Source organism: Aplidium turbinatum, chromosome 6 (genome assembly GCF_918807975.1).
Source record: "Aplidium turbinatum chromosome 6, kaAplTurb1.1, whole genome shotgun sequence".
NCBI classification, from domain to species: domain Eukaryota; kingdom Metazoa; phylum Chordata; class Ascidiacea; order Aplousobranchia; family Polyclinidae; genus Aplidium; species Aplidium turbinatum.
In genome coordinates, this window is record NC_137477.1 from 8,155,975 (window position 1) to 8,176,994 (window position 21,020).

The 21,020-nt window shown below is 36.3% G+C and overlaps 1 protein-coding gene across 1 annotated transcript; it reads left to right on the forward strand.

Moving 5' to 3' along the window:
• Nucleotides 1–6,242: 6,242 nt before the first annotated feature.
• On the forward strand, nucleotides 6,243–19,650 carry LOC145771517 (ras-related protein Rab-2). The gene is made up of 8 exons (XM_082583213.1): nucleotides 6,243–6,375; nucleotides 7,654–7,725; nucleotides 8,321–8,388; nucleotides 8,898–8,980; nucleotides 10,057–10,149; nucleotides 12,186–12,297; nucleotides 15,958–16,026; nucleotides 16,477–19,650. The coding sequence occupies exons 1-8, from the start codon at nucleotides 6,330–6,332 to the stop codon at nucleotides 16,573–16,575; spliced, it is 642 nt and encodes a 213-aa protein (XP_082439339.1). The 5' UTR covers nucleotides 6,243–6,329; the 3' UTR covers nucleotides 16,576–19,650.
• The last annotated feature ends 1,370 nt before the right edge of the window (nucleotides 19,651–21,020 follow it).

Genomic DNA, 21,020 nt, shown 5'->3' on the forward strand with positions numbered 1-21,020 from the left:
TATCTTTTTCGTCCCGGACGCGTTAATGACAAAAAATAAAATGATTGATGATTAAAATGATTGACTGGTTGATGTGACCGTATTTGCCGAACGAAGCATTACATTTTTGCTCTTAACAAGTTAGTTATATACAATGCTTCTTTTAAAAAAATGGTAATGGTATGTAAATGTAATGCAACTCAAATTAAAAATTGACTACAAAAATGCACTTCGGTTCAAAATTTAGTTAAAAAAAAGAAAAAGGAACGCTTCCGCGTAGTATCGAACTCAGTCCCTCTAAAATAGGAACCGGCACGTATCGCAAGCGCCACGTATCGAGTTGAATAAAATGGTGGGATTAGAACTTATATACGCGCTTCTCGTCTTTTGCTTTGAAAAAGAAAAAAAGTGACTGTATAATGACGGTCAAATAGTGTTTCAGATTCAAAGAACGGCGCCGGTCAAATAGCCACTGCCTAGCTATACAGCCGACAGCCCGACATCAACACAAGGGTTATGAATTTCTGTTGAAAAATGTAAGCAACTTTTAATTGCAAATTACAAATTTTCTTCAGTTACGATAAAAACACTACAATTCATATGAACATTTTTTTTATCTTGGTTATAAAATGATCAATTTTGAAAAAAAAATTAATGTAGAACTTTTGAAGGTTGTTCAATAATTGTAAAACCAAATGCACAACTATTGTTTTATAAAAAGAGGTGCAAAAAGCTTCCTGGTAGACCTGTAAGAAAATGCTTAATGTACTTTTAGGTTTTTTTAGCATGCCATCGTTTTTCAAATCTTTTTGAATGTGCCACAAGTGAAAAAGGTTGAAGTGAATTGATCTTATCTAAAAGCTTATGTACAACAGTTTTTGACATAAACAAAAGAACTTATAATTAGTCATATTGATTGAATCTTTATCCTCGGGGGAAAGCTTCTTGCAGAGCTTAATCCTGGCAGCTTCGCATACTTGTAGAGGCTTTAAATCACTGATGCAGGCCCGGTCACCGAGATTGACTGAATGAAAAGCAGTCCTTAACAAGCATTGCTGAAGTGCACACCCCGAGAGTTAAACCAGCACTGCTTGATCTTGAAGCTTCTTCGTTCCAGAAGTCACATCATAGGGTAGGCTACCTGAGTATCTGGTCCGAGACATGTTTTTGTTATCTGCCTGCTTAATGCTTACCGTAGTTAGCCTATGCTGTGAATTGAAACCCTGCATGAACTCATATAGCCTACGGTATCTTCCTTACTGCAAACTTTACAAAATGTTTGCAAATACTGTAATTGAATTATATACAGGATTTGAGGATTATATCCACTTCAAAACTGAGATCCACATTGCAAATTAACACAAGCCCAAAGGAAATCCATAAACAAACTCAAAGAAGCAAAAAGAGAAATGACTAAAAATTGAAACTTTTTCAGCTTTTCTCCAGAAAAATTAATTGCAAACACAAAAATGTAACGTAACATTACATTAAACTGGTTGATGATATGTGAATTGTGAATTTCAATCAAGATTAATTTTGATAGAAATTTTCACACTGGTTCAGACGCTCAGTTTTACTACGGTTTTACAGAATCTTGACTGATTTCTGATTTCACGTGATTACACATGGTGGAAAATACAAAATTATTTTTATTAAACTGGCAGTTTTTTTAACTTACACCTTTTAATGCTTGTCAGCTTGTACATACATTTTAAATTATTTTTCGTGTCAACTTTGTACTTTTTTTAACTGCAAAAGTTGTGTGCGAAAACTACTTTATATTGCAAATAATATCGCTGGTACTCCTAGCACTCAGTTTCGTTATGATGTTTGGGATGAAAAAGAGAGTGATTACTTGACTGAACAATGGCAGTTCCGGCACGCTTATGAAGGAATAGATCTAAAAGGCATGAAATGGGCATAATCCAACAAACTATGTTGATCGTATCGTAGCCAATATCTATATTTTTTTCTTACAAATGCCCTTTACAGAAACAAATTCACAAAATATTTGCAAAAGCTTTTTTTATTCTTAGAAACTTTGATGTACAGTAGTTCGTAAAATTTTTGGTGACTTCTTTGACAAAAACTTTTTGGAGACAAATTTGATATTTTTGTTTATGCCTTTACAATTAACGCAAGGTGTCGCTTTCCTTTTTCTGGACCCACTTTTTTTTAGCTTTGTATATTGCTCATACTCTTTGTTCTTGGAATTCTCTTTTTGTCACTGACTGGTAAATGATGAAAAATATAATGAGAAGATATGAAGCTTTTAAGATTAAAAGATTCTTGCATCCAATTAATCAACCAACTTCGTGTATCCATCCAATTTGTTACACCAGCATAGATCAAAGTGAGCGATGTTTTCCATAATCATTTTCAGTCAAGGGAACCAAACCACGATTGTGTGATTGAGAAGCAAGTGCCCTTAGGCTATTTATCGCTTTTGCAGCATCTCTCCGCTGGTGAAAAAGGTTGCTACTGATCGCTACTTTCGCTGCTTCCTGTCTGTTGTGGTATCTAGATTGCTGTGGTGCTTTTTATTCGTATTGTGTATAATTGTACTGTACTAATCTTGCAACAGACGAAATATAAGGTTTCTCTCTCTCTGAACAAACTTTTTTAAAACCCGACAATTTCGGTAAAATTATTACTTCATGCTCCAGTGGTTTTGCCAACTTTCTGACTTTTTCTCGCAATGGCTGAAAGATCTGAAATGGGTCAACAGCTGGCTCTGGTCATAAGCAAGGATGCCAGAGCTTGGTTTTTCCACCTAGATCTGGGTTTTTTTGACCACATCTGGGTTTTAAGTTGTTTTTTTTTCAAATTTAGGTAAATCTAGGTTTTTTGGTTTTTAACTTTGTACAGAGCTTGCACGGTATTAAGGCACTGGGATCCTCGATAAGTGGTCCACACTGCAACACAAAAATGATAAGGTACCGTAATGTTTTTTGCATCAGCTACTGCAGTCAGTGAGGTACAGGATGCTGAAGAAATGATCCAACTTGATGAAAATGTGAATGACTAAAAATTGGAGTAGTACAGCTATTTGTGTTACTGAACATTTATTTATTGTGAGTTTGAGTTATTCTTTTCAACGTTATGTTCAAATGAAAATAGGCTAAGCAGGGTTTATTGCTAAGAACCAATTTAGCTGTACACCAAACTGTAAGCAGGCATGATGATTCTTCTCAGCCACAGTCTACAACTCACACAGCAAAAGTTTAGTTCAAAAGTCAAAACTAACCTTAATGGCTAGCCTATACACTCATACATCTAGTCAGTTTTAGAAATTTTGGTTAAACACAGACTGAACCTTGCTAGCCAGACGCTTTACCATGAAGGCAATTTTGAGCCAAAATCTTTGCTGTGAGCCCTTATATTATAGGCCTACCAAGCTCTTGTTTTTGTATATAGTTATATTCCATAGCCTATATATTAACTACTACCATAATGATACCAACATAATGATAAGCATGTATATTGCATAATTATATATACGACATACGTGTTACTATTTGCAGCTTTCTGAGGCTTCTGTGTAATGATTTAAAATGGTGCTAAAAACACACGCAGGTTTTTTTTAACCGCTTTAGCCCGGTCCAACGAATTACCCATAAGTACCCATAAGCACCATAAGTACCCATAAGCCCCATAAGTCGCGTCGAATTACCCATAAGTACCCATAAGTCGCGTCGAATTACCCATACGCCCCATAAGTCGCGTCGAATTACCCATAAGCCCCGTAAGTCGCGTCGAATTACCCATAAGCCCCGTAAGTCGCGTCGAATTACCCATAAACCCCATAAGTCGCGTCGAATTACCCATAGGCACCATAAGTAGCATTGAATTACATAGAAGTAACGTCGAATTACCCATAAGCCTGTATAGTGTAGAGTGTAGTCTTTGTTTGTTTGTTTGTTTATCTTTATCCTGCATTGCGGGAAAGCGGACTTGAGCGCTATGCATCGGTGTACGCCTTCCGACATACACCTGACCCACGCTGCAGCCGACGGCAATGTCTGTTTCCGGTTGTCTACTCTACTTATGACGTAAATTTGGTACTACCCATTACTCGAAATCGATCACTAGGTAGAGGCAATTATCGTAAAGTTTCTTGCCCAGAGAAACAACAGCAAGTGCGGGTGGCTGGAGTTGAACATGCAGGCTCTCGACTGCGAGCCCAACGCGCTAACCACTCGGCCACGGCTCTAACCACTCGGCCACGACTCGCGTCGAATTACCCATAAGCAACGTGGAATTACTTACGCCTTCATGTCAGCGTATATGTAATCTGCAAGTCGCTGTTGCGACTTGCGATCGTGTCACTTAAACTGATTGACCTGCTTTGGTGTCATGCACGTTATAACGTCCGCGTTTTGTCGCTTCTACCTTTTATAGATCTCTGCTAAGTTTGTCGTATATTGTTTTTTCGTTGTGATGGTCAGAAATAAAAACAAACTAAACTGATAATATTGTGAACGTTCTCAAAACATTACCCATATAAACCAAATTAAGCGAAGATTTCACGAGCACTTGCGTGGCTGAGTGGTTAAGGCAAAGGCTATTGAATTTGGTGACACGGGTTTGATTCCCACCCTTGCCATTATTCTTTTTTTCTTTAATTATCAAGTTCAAAGCAAGAATTAAGTAGCTGAGTGCGAGAACGATTGCTATGCTGCAGTCACCTGGTTCATAGGGAAAATTGCCCAATGTTAAGGTGTTTTATCGGACAAAACACTCCATCTGCTGCAGCAAACTGCAGATTACACATAAGCGGACGGGAAGGCAACGAAGCCAATCTTCGTGTCCACCTTTAGGCATGCCTTCAAGTGTCCTGCTCTTGAGCGGTGTCGAACTATATTTTGGAACGCCCAGCCAGTGCTCCTCACCACTCGGCTATGCAGCCGACTACTAGGCTTCTAGACGGCTATAGACTACACTCTACACTATACAGGCTTATGGGTAATTCGACGTTACTTCTATGTAATTCAATGCTACTTATGGTGCCTATGGGTAATTCGACGCAACTTATGGGGCTTATGGGTAATTCGACGCGACTTACGGGGCTTATGGGTAATTCGACGCGACTTATGGGGCTTATGGGTAATTCGACGCGACTTATGGGGCTTATGGGTAATTCGACGCGACTTATGGGGCTTATGGGTAATTCGACGCGACTTATGGGTAATTCGACGCGACTTATGGTGCTTATGGGTACTTATGGGTACTTATGGGGCTTATGGGTAATTCGTGGGACCCCTTTAGCCTACTACATATTTTCTGGACCTGGGTTTTTTTGCCTCATCTAGGTTTTTTTTAGCACACAATCTAAGTTTATTAGAAATTTGTCGCTGGCATCCCTGGTCATAAGATGATTTGGTTTGGTTTTGAATGTTTATTCTGGGACTGACAAAGCCTTTGTTAAGTTATTCTTGGTTGTTTTGCACACTTGTAAAAGCTTTCAATGCAGGGCCAGTTACCGAGATTGACCGAATGAAGTTTTCTGATTGTTGAAGTGTTGTTGCCAGCAAATATTCCATTCATTACGGTAGGTGCCTCTGAATGGAGAACACTCCTTAAAATGCATTGCTCAAGTGCACATCCCGAAAGTCGAACCAGCGCTGCTTGATGTTAAAGCTTCTTCTGTTTTACGAAGTCATGCGCTAACCAACTAAGCTATCGGGGCAGATTAGGGTTTTGTTTGTTTAGGTTATGATATACCGTAATGTTGCTTGGTGTAGGCATACTGTACTTCAACTATTGTGCATTTGAGATAGAAATACTATTGCTTTAGCTTGATGACGGGCAACAGTGAGACTAGGAAAAGTTAAAGTTATTTAGTGTTGCCTGTCCTTTTTGAAAATTTAAGCCAGGCTACCGTATTTACGGTACGTACTTTTTTATATTCACTTTTGTCTCATGCATCAAATAAAACATCCCTTTCCTTTAGCTACCTATCTGATTTGGCCATTGAGTTTATAAACTAACCTATTTCTGTCAGCTTTGTTTGCATAGAAATCAAATCTGTCGAACAATTAATGTCAAAGTATGAAGTACCATTGCAGCTTAACCAGCTTACTAAGTAGCCCATTTATAGGCTACGGTAGCCTACTATTCGTAAGGAGAAATTATGTGAATTGAAGATTTGCTAAAGCAGGTGTTTATAAGCTAAAAGCAAAGGAAAATTCTTATATATTCTATATATTAAATACGGTCTTGACTCTTGAGCTTTTTTGTATATCAATATTAGATATCATTAATTTGAAGGTTGTAATATTTTTTCATTTAAAAATTAAACACAATTTTAAGTTAATAGTTAAAACAGTTTGTTTTTGAAAGCTACCACCATGTCATATGCTTACTTGTTCAAGTATATTATCATTGGAGATACTGGTAAGATTGTAATGGAAGGCTTTTTACTTGTCTAGCAACAATACCATATGACTGCAGTTGCATACAATGATCATTTTTTTGGGTGTTTAGCAGGTTTTAAGCACACACTAGGTTTGCAATTTGTTCAATGGCTGTTCAGATCATATTAAAATAAACTGATGTGATAAAGAGTTACTGTGCAAATCAAGCATGTGTTTGAAACCTAAAAATTGTAAACACTCAAAAACATGGTCACCGTATGCCAGTGTGTAACAGTTATAATATACTGATAAACGTTTATCCTTTAATCTTTTACTTTAAATTAATTGGTTTTGTTTTTGGATTTTGCGGATGTGCTGATTACATACTATACATAATGCTGGATCTTATTTGACTCCCATGGAAACTTTATAGTAGATTTTTTCGAATTTCATTTAATGCTTCAGTAGTGTGATGGACATTGGACATGTCATGGTATCTACTTATTACTTTATTTGAACACTGACCAATTAGTAAAAAAATATAAAACTACATCAAAAAGCTAGGTAGTTATCTAAATGCACGATCCTAAATCAAAGCATTTGATACCATTAGAATGTGTTGTGAACAACGGAGTAAATGTTGTTCAATGCAGTTTTGCTTTAGTAAAAGATGTAGGGTTCAGAGTAGCGAAATAAATAATTTGAAACTTTTTGAACAACAAATTGGTGATGATTGTACATAAGCTAATACGCTTAGCAGTGTGCATGAAAATTTGAGTTTTTACTTTTTTTGAAACTCGGTCATAATTAATTCAGTAACTTGGCTTTCTACTGTATTTAAAAGTATATCATACATTATTTAATTATGCAATATGCATATTCTTATGCTAAACTATTTTTTTTACTTAAGGAGGTAGTCATTTCTTTGTTGGTATCAGACACATAATCTGTGCAATAAAACACATGCCAATCACCTAAATTGATCATGTAGCTTACACCTTACATGTCAAACATATATGTAAATCAGTATAATGTTGTTTAAACCTGTAAACATTTAGACTTGAAGTTGTTTATCATGTTTATTTTAATACAAGTTTTATTTCAAGTTCTTTTACTAGAAAAGCTGTTCAGATTTGGGTTTACTGTTTGAAAAATTCTTGCTGAAAAGTATCCTATTGAAATTTAAGTTTGAATCAAAAGTCATCATTTAAGCTTATGAAAGTATATACCAATTCTTGTGGTATTTTGACGAAAAATGGCTATAAGACCAGTACATTGTATGGTATGTTAAACAGAATAATCTCTATTTCCTGTGCAGGTGTTGGGAAGTCATGCCTTTTACTACAGTTCACTGACAAAAGGTTCCAACCTGTCCATGATCTAACTATCGGTGGGTCCTATAAAGAAATGCTTTCTCGCAGCATTATCTGATAAAAGAGTTTTAGGTTACTGCAGTGTGTCAGTATTATGTATCACTTCTTGTTGCGTAAAATGGAATGTATAATATATGTCATACGGATTATAAGTAATATAGGCCTAACCAATATGCTGCTTATTGTAATATGATTACATATACGGCGCCAATGTTTTTATGTCCTAAATAGGCAATAAATACATGACACTTCTAAATTTTATGTAGTTAGTGGTAATTATAACAACTTGTTTTGGTTTGTAGCTAACAAGATGGTTAAACTGATTCTTTTAAAATTACAATGCATGAGCATCGTTGTATAGTAATCTTTGCAACACTAAAACTGAAAGCTTTTAGTGTTGTTAAGGATTGTTAATGTAAACTAATGTGCTGTGAAGAAATGTTGACTTTTGTAGAGTTTGTTATTTTTATGCTATTGGCTCACAGAGATACAGTAGTTGCAAATTGCAGTTGCTAACTTCACCTCATTGTCTTTTTTTCGATATTCTGCGTCATGTGATATTTGGCAACAGTTTGCAATATATTGTATTAATTATCGTATGTTTGTTAATAGGGGTTGAATTTGGTGCTCGCATGATTACAATCGAAGGCAAGCAGATAAAGTTACAAATATGGGACACGGTGTGTATGAAACATTACTTAATGCCTGAAAGATTATGTTGAAGTGTTTTGATGTCATTGCATTTGTTACTCATTCTATTACTAAAAGCTAGCATTTAGGTATTTCCATTTCTTAATCTAAGTTGAATAGCCTAACTGCCTAATCTATTGTCATTTTATTCCTAAAGATGATGTGAATGTTTATTACCATATGAGTACTCTCTATACCAGGGTTGCAAACTTGATTGATTTTTATTATGTTTGAGTTTCCTTTTTTGTTTTACGATATTTTCCACCACAACCGTGGGCCTGGTCAGCTTTAGTTGAAATCCCTTTTCTTTATAGATCTCTATCTTTCCTTTTCCAACTCATCGCTGCACACCTGTTGAGTGTTGACCTATAGTTTTTCATTTCTTGTTCTTCATTGTAGATTTTCAAACTCTACGTTTAAGTATGATACTTCTTCATTAATTTTTTGCATGTTCAAACTTGATGATATCAATTGATTGATTTTAACTCTGTTGCTAAAGGCTGGTCAAGAATCATTTCGTTCCATCACAAGATCTTACTATCGTGGAGCAGCTGGGGCTTTGCTTGTGTATGACATAACAAGGTAAAGCTCAAAATGGTCGACTTTGCTGTAGGAATTTCATTTCTTATTTTCGTGATTTTCAATTCTAGTAATACTTTATTGCATTTGAATAGTATCTCGCATAGCCATATGTATACCGTAATAATACCTTGTTGGCTTGTTGTATTATAGAAAATCCACTACCTTAAATTTGAAAGTTTTGAAAAGTTTCATTTAGTTCTTGCCAGTCTGCTACACTATTCGGCAAATCCATTTTGGAGAATTCTAAAATTCCTCAGCCGCATCTGTTTATTCAAAGGAATTAGCTTATAATGGAGGTTAACCTAGTAAAGTGTCAGCGAAAAACTCTCAACTAATGAAAAAACAGTCTTTAAATGGCGTTTCATGAACAATAGAGCCTAGAGGTTGAATAAATAAACTCTCAGCCAAAAAAAGCAGTGGTCAAACAGTAAGTAAGTAAAGTGTCAGTGAAAAAGTCTCAGCAAGGAAAAAATAAACAGTTGTCAAACGTTGCAGTCACTCTTGCCAGCTATCCTCATAACAGAAATACAGCAACTTGAAAGCTACCTTATATATACAGTTTAAGCGTCTAAAAACAATACTAATTTTGATCAAGCATAGCACTGGCTGCGTATTAGTATTGGATTACTTACTTGGGCACCAGAATTAGTTGGAAATGATATTTAGTTTGTCTTGTGAAAATGTATTGTTGACCGGTGTAATAAGTTAAGTTAATTGCCTAACCTTTTGCATGAGTATGGAAAAGTAACCAATAAACTGCCTACCTAAGTAATCCCTACAAATTCTCAAAAATTCTCCGAATCGGTTTTCTCCGAAAAAGGCTGTCTCAGAAATGGGATTTCTCCGAATTGGATTCACCAAACGGGCCATTCCAAGTTTTTGCATTCTACTCAACTACATTTTATGAAATTGTCCACAGCTTTTTCTTGGCGTGTATTTTATCTCAAAAGATTTTGCTTTTCAGTGATGTCAAGGCTTTACTGAAAATACACAGCATTGGTTAATAGTTTTAGCATGTATATACAGTAGATGTTTATCAATGATTTAATATTTGGTAATGCAAACCTTCTCCACAGGAGAGACACGTTTAATCACCTCACAACATGGCTTGAAGATGCACGACAGCATTCGTCATCAAACATGGTCATCATGTTAATAGGCAACAAGAGGTATCGTCTGGATTGAGAAAGTCTAAGGATAAAATGTATTTTTCTATAACTTTTGACACTTAATCATTTAATCAATAAAATATAATACTGACTGTGTGTTTCAAAAGTTTCTGGATAGATATTTTAAGCACCCTACTACGACCATGCTTTACAACATTTTTAGAAAAATGTACTTTTTGTTTCTTGCTGGCATAAAGAAGTCTACAATGTGCTTTTGACTAATAAAATATTTCTGTTTTTGTGAACCAACCCAGCAAACTGTCCACTTGAAGCGGTTGACTGTCTCGTAGCATTAGTATAGGCCTTGTTACTCAATGCAACAAACAGTGCACCGGCCTCATTTTTTAATCATGTCAAGGCTCTTCATCATCATCATCATAATCCATCGTCGGTTTGTTCCCCACTAGTGGGGGTGGCCGATTGTTTCCGCGCAGCAATTGTTTTAATCCCTTTTCTCCATTTCACCCTGTCCCTTGCATCTTCCTCCTTCAGTCCGACTTTTTTAAATTCATCCTTCACTTGTTGTTTCCACGTTCTTCTTGGACGACCGCGTTTCCTCTTCCCATCCACCTTTAGATCTAGTGCCTTTCTAAGAAAACTTCCTTCCTCCCTCCTTATCACATGTCCATACCATCTTACTCCATTTGCCCTTGCCAGTTGGTCTATGGTCTCTCTCATCTCTAGCATATCCAACAATTCTTCAGTCCTTTTTTCCCTTCTCGTTTTCACCCCACACATTGCTCTCACCATTGACCTTTCCGTTCTTCTCAGGATTGCCAGTTCTCTCTCTCTCAATATCCATGTCTCGCTACCATATAGCATTGCAGGCCGCACACAGCTCCGATATACTTTCCCTTTCATCCTTAGTGAGAATTTTCTGCCATACAACATTTCCCCACATTCCCTGAACTTTGCCCAGCCCAATCTTGCCCTTGTTGTCACCGCTGCTTCACATCCACCACTTCCATTTATCCGATCACCCAAATAACAGAAGTCTGTCACTGTTTCGATGCCATGGCAGAACTCATCATCATGGCCTTCCACTTCATTCCTTCCTTTACTGCATTTCCCACAAACAAAACACTTCGCCAATCTTGTTGCGGCTTGACATTAGCACATCTTGCATGTACCCACTTTCCACATTCCTTGCATTGCATTGAATTTCTCATCACTCTCTTGCCACATATTCCACAGGGATCTACTTTGCTCTCAACAACTGTTCCTTCTGCTCCACTCACCATCACTTTTGTTTTTTCAAGATTCACCTTCATACCCTTGGTTTCAAATGCTTCTTTCCATTTCTCAAACTTTCTCTCCAGTCCCTCCATACTATTACTTGTCAAGACCAGGTCGTCTGCATACAAAATTTCACTCAATAAGCCCTCCTTCACTCCTTCAGTTACAACGTCAACCACAATAGCAAATATCAGAGGTGACAAAACTGATCCTTGGTGTACACCAACCTTCACAAAAAACTCGTTTGAATAATTTGATCCAACTCTCACTTTTTTTCTTGCATCCTCATACATAGACATCACAGCTCTCACTAATACCTCCGGTATACCTCTTTTCCTCTTGACATGATCAATTCATCATACTGAGGATGCTGTGATAGAGAAATCGATTTATGATTAAAAAATGAGGCCGGTGCACTGTTTGTTGCCTTGAGTAACAAGGCCTATAGTAATGCTATGAGACAGTCAACCGCTTCAAGTGGACAGTTTGCTGGGTTGGTTAAAAAAAACAGAAATATTTTATCAGTCAAAAGCACATTGTAGAGCGCTTCAAGTAACCGTTGTAACACGTTGTAAACCGCTTCAAGTGGACAGATTGAGTAACAAGGCTTATATATATGTGCTTTTGAGGTGTCAAAGGAATTTTTAAACTGAAAGTAATCAAAAACTATCACTGAAATAAATCAAAAGTATTTTTTCTTGCATCGTTATTAAAAAATAAACAACCAGAAAACATTGAAATTGGTTGAAGAAGTTCAGTCATTTTTGTATGAGCGAGTAATTGCTCATGTTGTTCTACAGTGATCTTGAGGCCAGACGTGAAGTGAAGAAAGAAGAAGGAGAGGCGTTTGCCCGCGAGCATGGATTGATATTCATGGAAACTTCTGCCAAGACAGCAGCTAATGTTGAAGAGGTTAGTTGAATCTGTTTTATTGAACAATATGTGTAATACTTTAGATACCGTACTAGGGTGTTTGAGAATGTACAATGTAAAATTTCATGATACAAAACAAGCTGTATCTATTCTTATAGCCTACTCAAGTGAAGAAATGAACGGAATCATGCTGTGTTGTCACTCTTTTTGATCGTTATGTTTTGAATGGTGTTTAGTAGTAAAATTTTACAAATATGTAGCACCATAGCAAGGCACGTGAAAGGTTGTCAAAACATATATAAAATCATGCACCCGTGAAATGCCTGTGTATCTGCAGTAGTGTGCTATATTCTTCATCATCATTTCCAGCCTGTGGCAGCACATTGAAAAGCGAAAGCCCCCTGTTGCCAGTCCAGTGTGTTTTTGTATACCAGTTTGTTGTTTCACATTCTTTGTCAATCTCGTCCTCCATCTCATTTTTGGCTTTCTGCGTTTACGTTTGTTTTCCCAGGGTGTCTACTGTCTATGTTGTTAACATGATTGAGCCTAATTGATGTAAATTTTTCCAACTTAAACATGGAGAAGCTTCTTCGGTAAAGTCAACGTGGCAGTCCACAACAAACAACTTTATGTTTTCGAAACGAATCGTGTGATTCTGAGTGTTTTGATATCAGTTAGTTGTCGCATATTCCTAGTCATTCATTTCTCTACTTATAGTTCACACCTCACAGATTGCGTGTATTTTATCAAAACAGGTGATATATCAATCAATTGTCAAATAAATCTATTAACCGTTATTATGTATTGAAAAGTGAATCGGAATATGTCATCACAATCATTTTTGTCTTCCAAATTTTACGCTTGTTAAAAAGTAAAAAAAAAAATAGAAAAAATTATTTAACAATAGAATTAACGTTTGGTGCCAGGGATTTGATCATTTTTCCGATTCACTTTTCAATACATAATAACGGTTAATAGATTTATTTGACAATTAATTGATATATCACCTGTTTTGATAAAATTCACGCAATGTTAATTGAGCTTCCTTGAAATATTTTTGCTTTAAAATGCAACCGCTCAGACAGCAAATCAGTCGTTTTTTTAAATTCTACATTAACTTAACTTTAAAAAAACGACATTAGCGGTTTAGATATTCAGACTTGGTTCATCTGAACCAAGTCTGAACCAAGTCTGAACCAATGATATGAACCAAGTCTGAATATCTAAACCGCTAATGTTGTTTTTTTAAAGTTAAGTTAAAGTAGAATTTAAAAAAACGACTGATTTGCTGTCTGAGCGGTTGCATTTTAAAGCAAAAATATTTCAAGGAAGCTCAATTAACATGGTTTAGAAAAGACCTTTTGGTTGTTTTTTGATTTATTCTTCAAGAAATATTCTTCCATATGCTCGTTTTCACATCTGTTACTAGAAACCAGCCATAATCCTGCTGTCGCAAAACCGTATGAGTTTGATTAAGTGTAATATAACCGGCACAAAATTGTTCCTTTTTTTTACGCTGCTCCAGCGTTTGCAATTTCAACAAATCTATGCATCTTCTCAGACAAAATTCGTTTTCCAATCAGCAAGTCGTCTGCAAGATCAATATAAAAATGACGAATTTTGCTGTCAGGCTTAGTCCAGCAGACATGTACCGTAACTGAGACTGTCAATATTGATCTTTATTTGCATTGCTTCAACGTCTGCAAACGTTGAATAAATGCAAAAAGGTGATCTATTTTCATAACTGGTTAGTGGTTTAGCTGCATGCTGACTTTGTTTATGTCTACTGGACTGAATATGAATTGAATTTTATTGTGTGTTTAAGAAAAGGATGGAGTCCATACGTAACATGCTTTTTTGTCTTGTGGATTTAAACGGCTACCGGTCGTTATTTTGCGAGTATGGTTGTGGGCACATTTTTGTATCTGTTGACCGACTTGTAACCTCAAACTGACGTGTTTTAGCTGTGATTTCTTATTGTTCAAGCTGAAACATAAAAGACAGAGCTATCTTTAATCTTCTAAGATAAAACTTCGTCATTGAACGTTTCATTAAAAACCTTTCTTTAAATTTACCAATGATCCAAAAGGTCTTAGTGCGACAAACAAGAGAGTATAACACTAGATTGATGAAACCAGTTTAGAGCTTTCACCACACAAGTGCGGCCTCATCAGTGTTTAAATTCGAGGCAAATGCTGAATAAGCCACACATGGTGAATTTATTTACATTAATTTCATTCTCGGCGTCGTTGTGTAAGCTTTTGGGGCCGAGGGTCTATCCTTTTACCACCCCAGATTCACAATGTTCCCGGACTAAGCTGAAAGGCTACTAGAGAGCAGCCAGTCTTTTGTTTTATTATCCAAGACATGTAGACCTTCCACTCCATTAGGTTGCTTGGAGATGGTGCATGATTGACAATGTTAAACAACGAAGTCGTCGATTCGGAACAATTTTGCTTGTACTTACTCATTCATGTCATAGTTTAAAGTTATGAATGGGTCAGTCCATCTTTAATTTAAAGCCTGTTCACCAATGGTCTCAGATTTTTTCATATTTGGCACAATTAAAGATCTCATTGAAAAAATGAGTTTGCAAAAAAAATGATCATTCTACGTTAAGCGGTTTCCGAGATATCATTTTTTCAATGAGATCTTTAATTGTGTCAAATATGAAAAAAATCTGAGACCATTGGTGAACAGGCTTTAAATTAAAGATGGATTGACCCATATCTTTTGAAAAACTTAAGAGTAGTTTATGATCTTCACAGATAAGATTGTTCTGTGAGATTGTGACTTGATGTGATGATACGTTATTGCTTTGTATTCTGTTATCGCAATACTTCTTTTGGTTTTAACAGCCCGAAGGCCAATTCAATGTTGTCTATATGCTTGATGCTTGCCTATTATTGCATCAACTTTTTCTTAGCTCGCTAAGGACACTTTCCGTGCCGGGCATGACTTGACCAAGAATCGAACCAAGGTCCATTTGTCGCAGAAGCTTGAACCACTCTTGCTAGACCTTAGTCGTATGAACATTGTGAATGGAAACTGTTATTGAAGATGATGAGAGCATCAACGCAGAGAAAAAATGCGTGTTTCGAATACGTCAATTAGAACCGAATGCTCTATTTTTCGACAAGTAATTAATTGCGCAATCATATGAAAATTGACGGTCAGCTGCCTGCAGCGTGCGCACAACATGATCACGCAAAAGCTGCTGTTGCGAATTGTTTTAACGTCTGGTGTCACTCGTTTGAGTTTCTTTTGACCACGTCATACAGGTTTCCAAACCAGTCATTTGTTTTGAAATAACGTTTTTGTACGATCCGCAACACCTGGAAAGTGTTTTCCTGGTAAAAGATAACTTACCAATTGAAACAGCACTTGTGAAAATGTTGCCGAGTGTCTTTTTTTGTGAAGACAAAAGCACACTCATTACTTGGCTGAGTTTTTTACTTCAAAAACTTAATGAACCGTTACGCGAAAGAAAATCCAACCATAGCTACTAATTTGACGCGCAGCTTGCTTATATTCATAACGTTAGCAGGTAAATTGGCAAATCAGTCAATGATAGATAACTTCTTGTTCAATTATAAATAGCATGCAGTTTGTGTAAATGCACTATCCTTATTGATTAATCAATAGTTTTGCCAAAAGACGATATGTTTTGAAGCTAAATCTACAGTAATTTTTTTGTAGGCCTTTATCAACACTGCCAAAGAGATTTATGAGAAAATCCAAGAAGGGGTCTTCGACATCAACAACGAGGTGATCAATTATTTATAACTGCTGATTAAGGACAATGTGTTTTCTTGTACCTATCATTTCTGTTTTGAATGATGCATGGAATTCCAGCTGGCAAAAGTCGCCTGCTTTACAAGGAAGCGGTGCAAATTGGACTACTTTGGATGATATCGGACAACTTCGGATAATATATTTTAAGTAAAACTCAAAGAATTTGGTCTATTTGCCAATCTTCAACTTAATGTACAAATTTAAAGATTTGAAATTGAAAAACTCCACGTTGAAGTCTGCAAATGTTCACGGACTGAAAATCAAACCGGTTTGTAGCCGTGGCAATGTCAGCGTGACACATTCTACTTATGCTTGTAGTGCTTGTAAAAACGCATTGTTTAAAAATTAGATTTTCAAGCCAATAATTTTGAATGGTTTGATTTTGAAAACTATAGATTCTAACACCACTATCCTGAACTTCAGGCAAATGGAATCAAGATCGGACCTCAACACTCTCCTGCATCCGCAGGAGGAGCTAGTGGTCGTCCTCGACAACAATCCGAAGGAGGAGGTTGTTGTTGATCGCTTGGATAGGATGATTTTTGCTCTTATATATATATATAAAAAGATGAAATTTATATTTTAATCTTGAATTTCCAAAGTCTTGTTAATAAAAATTTAAAAACTTGCTGCTCGCAAGTGCGTTTGACAAGGCAGCGGGGTTGGATAACATCAGATTTTAGGAAAAAGTATCTCAGCAGGCTATGGATTTTTTTTCATCAGCGATTATAAAGTTCTATTCTTTTCCCGTTTGGTGAGATAGAGTCAAGCACACCTTCTTGTGGCACATCTTCATAAACTGAAACAATTTTTTTATTTCTGTGATTTTGAACCTGTTGACAAACAACCATTGTTTGCGTTATTTTGTGAACGGAAATTTATCACTTATTTGCGATGGTTCAACGTATTTTTCACGCTGAACAAACCTAGGTACTGCAAGTGATAAACATTTCGGGATATGCTACATAGCAGAAGTTTACAGCAAGCATTTTGTGTATGTGCAATTTTTTTGTATGTTTTCTGCATTTTGCTTCATCAAAGCCTTTATTTTAATTGTTATCAACGTCTTGACGTTGAATTAATGTAAAAAGGTATTTAGAGTACTGAAAAGGATGGTTATTGGAATGATTTATTTCTCGGTTAATCTACTAAAGACACCTGAAAAGATCATCATAGTCTTTAAGATATCGTAACTTTTAACGTGACCAGTTTCCTGGTATTCGTAACGTGAATGTTAGGTCGATCACACAAAACGGTCCTTGTGATTTGCTGAGACATTGTTTCATACCACGCCACCAAAATTTACAGCAGTCTGTGTTTCTATTGAAAACTATCGAGACAGCAAATCAGTCGTTTTTTTACATTGATTCAACGTCTGCAGACGTTGAATCAATTGACTGGTGTGCTGTCTTGGTCACCTTCTTTCTGGTGCAAGAATAAGTCATTCTAGACCTGATTTCCAGTGTGCGTTATATCTTGTTCTATGTCTCTGCCAATTTGATAAAGTCTTTGTTCTGATTGGAAAAGTTTGGATTTTGGCGCTTTTGTCTCTGTGCCATATCAACTGGTCTATTTTGTGGTGCGTCGATTGTTTTGTCGTCTTATTTCATGTCACCAGACTTTGAAACGATGAAAAAAAGCAACTTTACAAAATGGGAATAACCAAAAATCAGACTTCTGTCTGAATAAGAACAAACGTTTGCTGACGTCATATCTCATGGTTATCGTTTGCAAAAATTTTGAGCTGTCGAAAAAACTTGTTGAATTTTTTCTGTTATTTTTGTAAACAAATTAACAAGGCTGTTGTGACGAAGAAACTTGTATATAATTTTCATTGCGTAGACGTAGCTTGATGTTGTGTGTTGGTTTTAACTCAGTATTTTGACTATAATTTTACTGCACAGTTAATAAATACCATTTCAAAAAGCAACATGCATAATAACCAAACGTTTTCGGCAAAACTCTATGTCCTCTTCAATGAAATACTGTAATCAAAACACATCCACAGAAAACACAGATGAGACATAACTATGAGAGATATTAGGTTTTCACATCATCAAGCTGGGTACAACAACTTTAGAAACAGATGCGAAAGTTGCCAGCACTATTCTATTGCAGAAAACTTTAAAATAGTTTGCCGAAAAGGTTTGAATTTATTATGTAGGTTATTAATATTGTTTTTAATAATGTTATTCAATCCCATGCGGTCAATTATCTGTTTGTGGTATATAGTAATTAAGTTGCTTCCCTCTCAAAGTTATGTAGTTCAAAAAGTGTTTTTGCGTGTAATAATGAATGTAATCTCATTCGGCCTTCAGTGCTACCAACCACTTTGTCATCCCCAAACACAAATCCCAAGACCAATCAATGTATTTTGTGTCGTTGTGTTCTATGTAGTATTTCTCATTGCTGACGGTGGTGGGATTCAAGTGCTCTCGTTACCGTATTGTCACAATGACCCGATATAAATATAGTGACGCATCCACACCCTTGTTAACAACCGGTTCGCTGAGACATTTAATACTCCAAGAACAGGTTCGCACAAACCCACTGAATCCCACCACTGATTGTCATTTAGATGTAAGAATGTGTTTCATGACATTTTTGATCACTGGTGTACTACAGTGATAATGTAGGCCCAATATATATACAGTAGGCTATACCCATAGGGATCTATACACAGGCCTTGACAACATGCGAACTGGAGGCCTAACTGAAGGCCGATGTAATTGTGATTTTGTACTCTAAGCTAAATTTACTTTATATCCCTTTAAAACGATACTTTTGAGGATCCAAATTGCCAAAAGTGTGATCACTGAATCTCTAATCACTGCGAAACTCTTAATTTTCCGTTAAAAAATGACAAGTCTTTGCCCTTTTACCAGTGTTGCCAGGCGCTTTTTGGATTTCTAGCACGAGTGCCAAAATCTAGTTCATTATTTGCATGGTAACGATAGCACAAAAGTAACTCAAAACCACACACAATATAGCATACACAAAGACTATATTTATTCAGTAATGCTCAAGCTATCAACTTATACTAGCGATTTTGGCTACTAACAGATCGGCCTTCAGTCAAATTTGAAGTTGCACTTCGTCGTGGCCTGTGTATAAAAGTTGCCATGGCTATACCTATTTTTTTATGCTGTTGTCGATTGGGTAGAAACAATTATTCCAACTTAAATGTAACGTTTTTTTTTCACTAATTTGGCCAGCTGACTTTTATTGCGTTTCTGTCAGTAATTTCATCTTTTTCACAACATTGTCAAAGCTCTTGAAACTTTGCAATTTCCTATAGTATGAACACTAATCAAACCTTTTCAACGTCTGCAAACGTTGAATCAACGCAACAAAAGTTTGAATTACTACCTTTAGTTAAGCTCCGTTAATTATTGTCCACCTTTAAATGTGTCTGCTTGCCTGCTTCTGGTCTTAGATACAAGTTGGAACAAACTATCGAACAACGAACATTCATAATTTCCTAATTAGGTGGGCCGCGTTACAGCTCACCGCTTTACATTTGATGGAAGTTTTCTTCCTGGTGCTTGTATGTCGTAAACGCAGTGAAATGTACAATAAATCACTAATATACTCTTGTATCTGCCTTATGCTATTAATTATTCTTAGTTTTCACGGTAACCGTGGCAGACAGTTTTATAATAATTGGGGAAGTTAACCAATGTTCTTCAAACGGTAGTATTGACACGAGTGGCAGCAGTTTCCTGTGGCATTTTCACACTTGAAACACGCTGTCGTTTAGCTAGGTAGGATAAAATATATTTTATCATTGCTAAACTGTGTTGAAACCACCGGGTGATGCAGTCTGGACAGTCTAAAATCAATGATCAACAGTAGGCTATGCCTGCCTTTGTCACAATTTGGACAAATTGGTGTGTTTTGATGGTATCACGCCAAAGCTTATATTGACGAGTGGTGAACTACGTTTTTAGAAAAAAAGATTCAGCTTTTTGCACACCTCCCCATTTGTTAGAATAACAAAGTCGTGCATATAGCCTGTCTCGTTCGCCTTTACCAGTTTCATGATGGTAAGAATTTTTAAAGTTTAAGTCAGTAATGTTTCACAACCTTCTTTTCATTGCTTTCTATTTATTGAAATTGTCTTGCTCCAAGGTCAAGCTGCATGAGCAAGACTTCAAAGTCGATCAGGTAGCCTATTATTAATTTGCATCAAACAAAAATGTCCATATTCAAATCATACAAAACAAAGAAAAATCAAAGGCATAGGTTGCAGGAGTATACACGCAGCAGCAGCGCAAAAGTGTTTGAAATAAAATTACGAGCTCATTTTGTTCATACAACCAGCCAATAAGATTTAACGTTAGCAAACAATGACTGTTATCTTTGTGCCATGGCAGCCATCACTCATCAGGGATACCTAAACTACTAGTTCAATGATTAGAAGTACCGGTATAATTCTACTGTTATGACTATAGCATGGTGAGACAAAATTACTCAATCTTTTGTTTATAATAAATCATTCCAATACCACCACTCCCATTTTTTATAGCAGAGGAATAGTAGTAAAATTGCCATTTGTTGTTGGTTCAAAACAATCAACATTTAAATTGGTTTGCCATCGATGTTTTTTTATGCATAAGATGTTCAAGGCTTGACCTTCAGCGCCAGATAGAAGTTGGTGTAATTTTCTACACTTACCATCCACACGCTTTTACACTTAAACTTAGTGAACGTTGACAATATAAATACCGTAGGGTAGGTGCGGGACCCATGGGACAGATTTTTTTATTTGTTAATAGCGACTCCAACATAAAAACTACGTCGTCCATTTTTTCATAGTTTGTAGATCCACAGACTTACAAGTTATGATGTAAAAATTATTGAAATAATATAATTAGTTATTGAGTTATACAACATTTTATCAATGTTGTTGGTTGTCCCATGGGTCCCATACCTATGGGACAGTGTTATGGGACCGATGGGACATA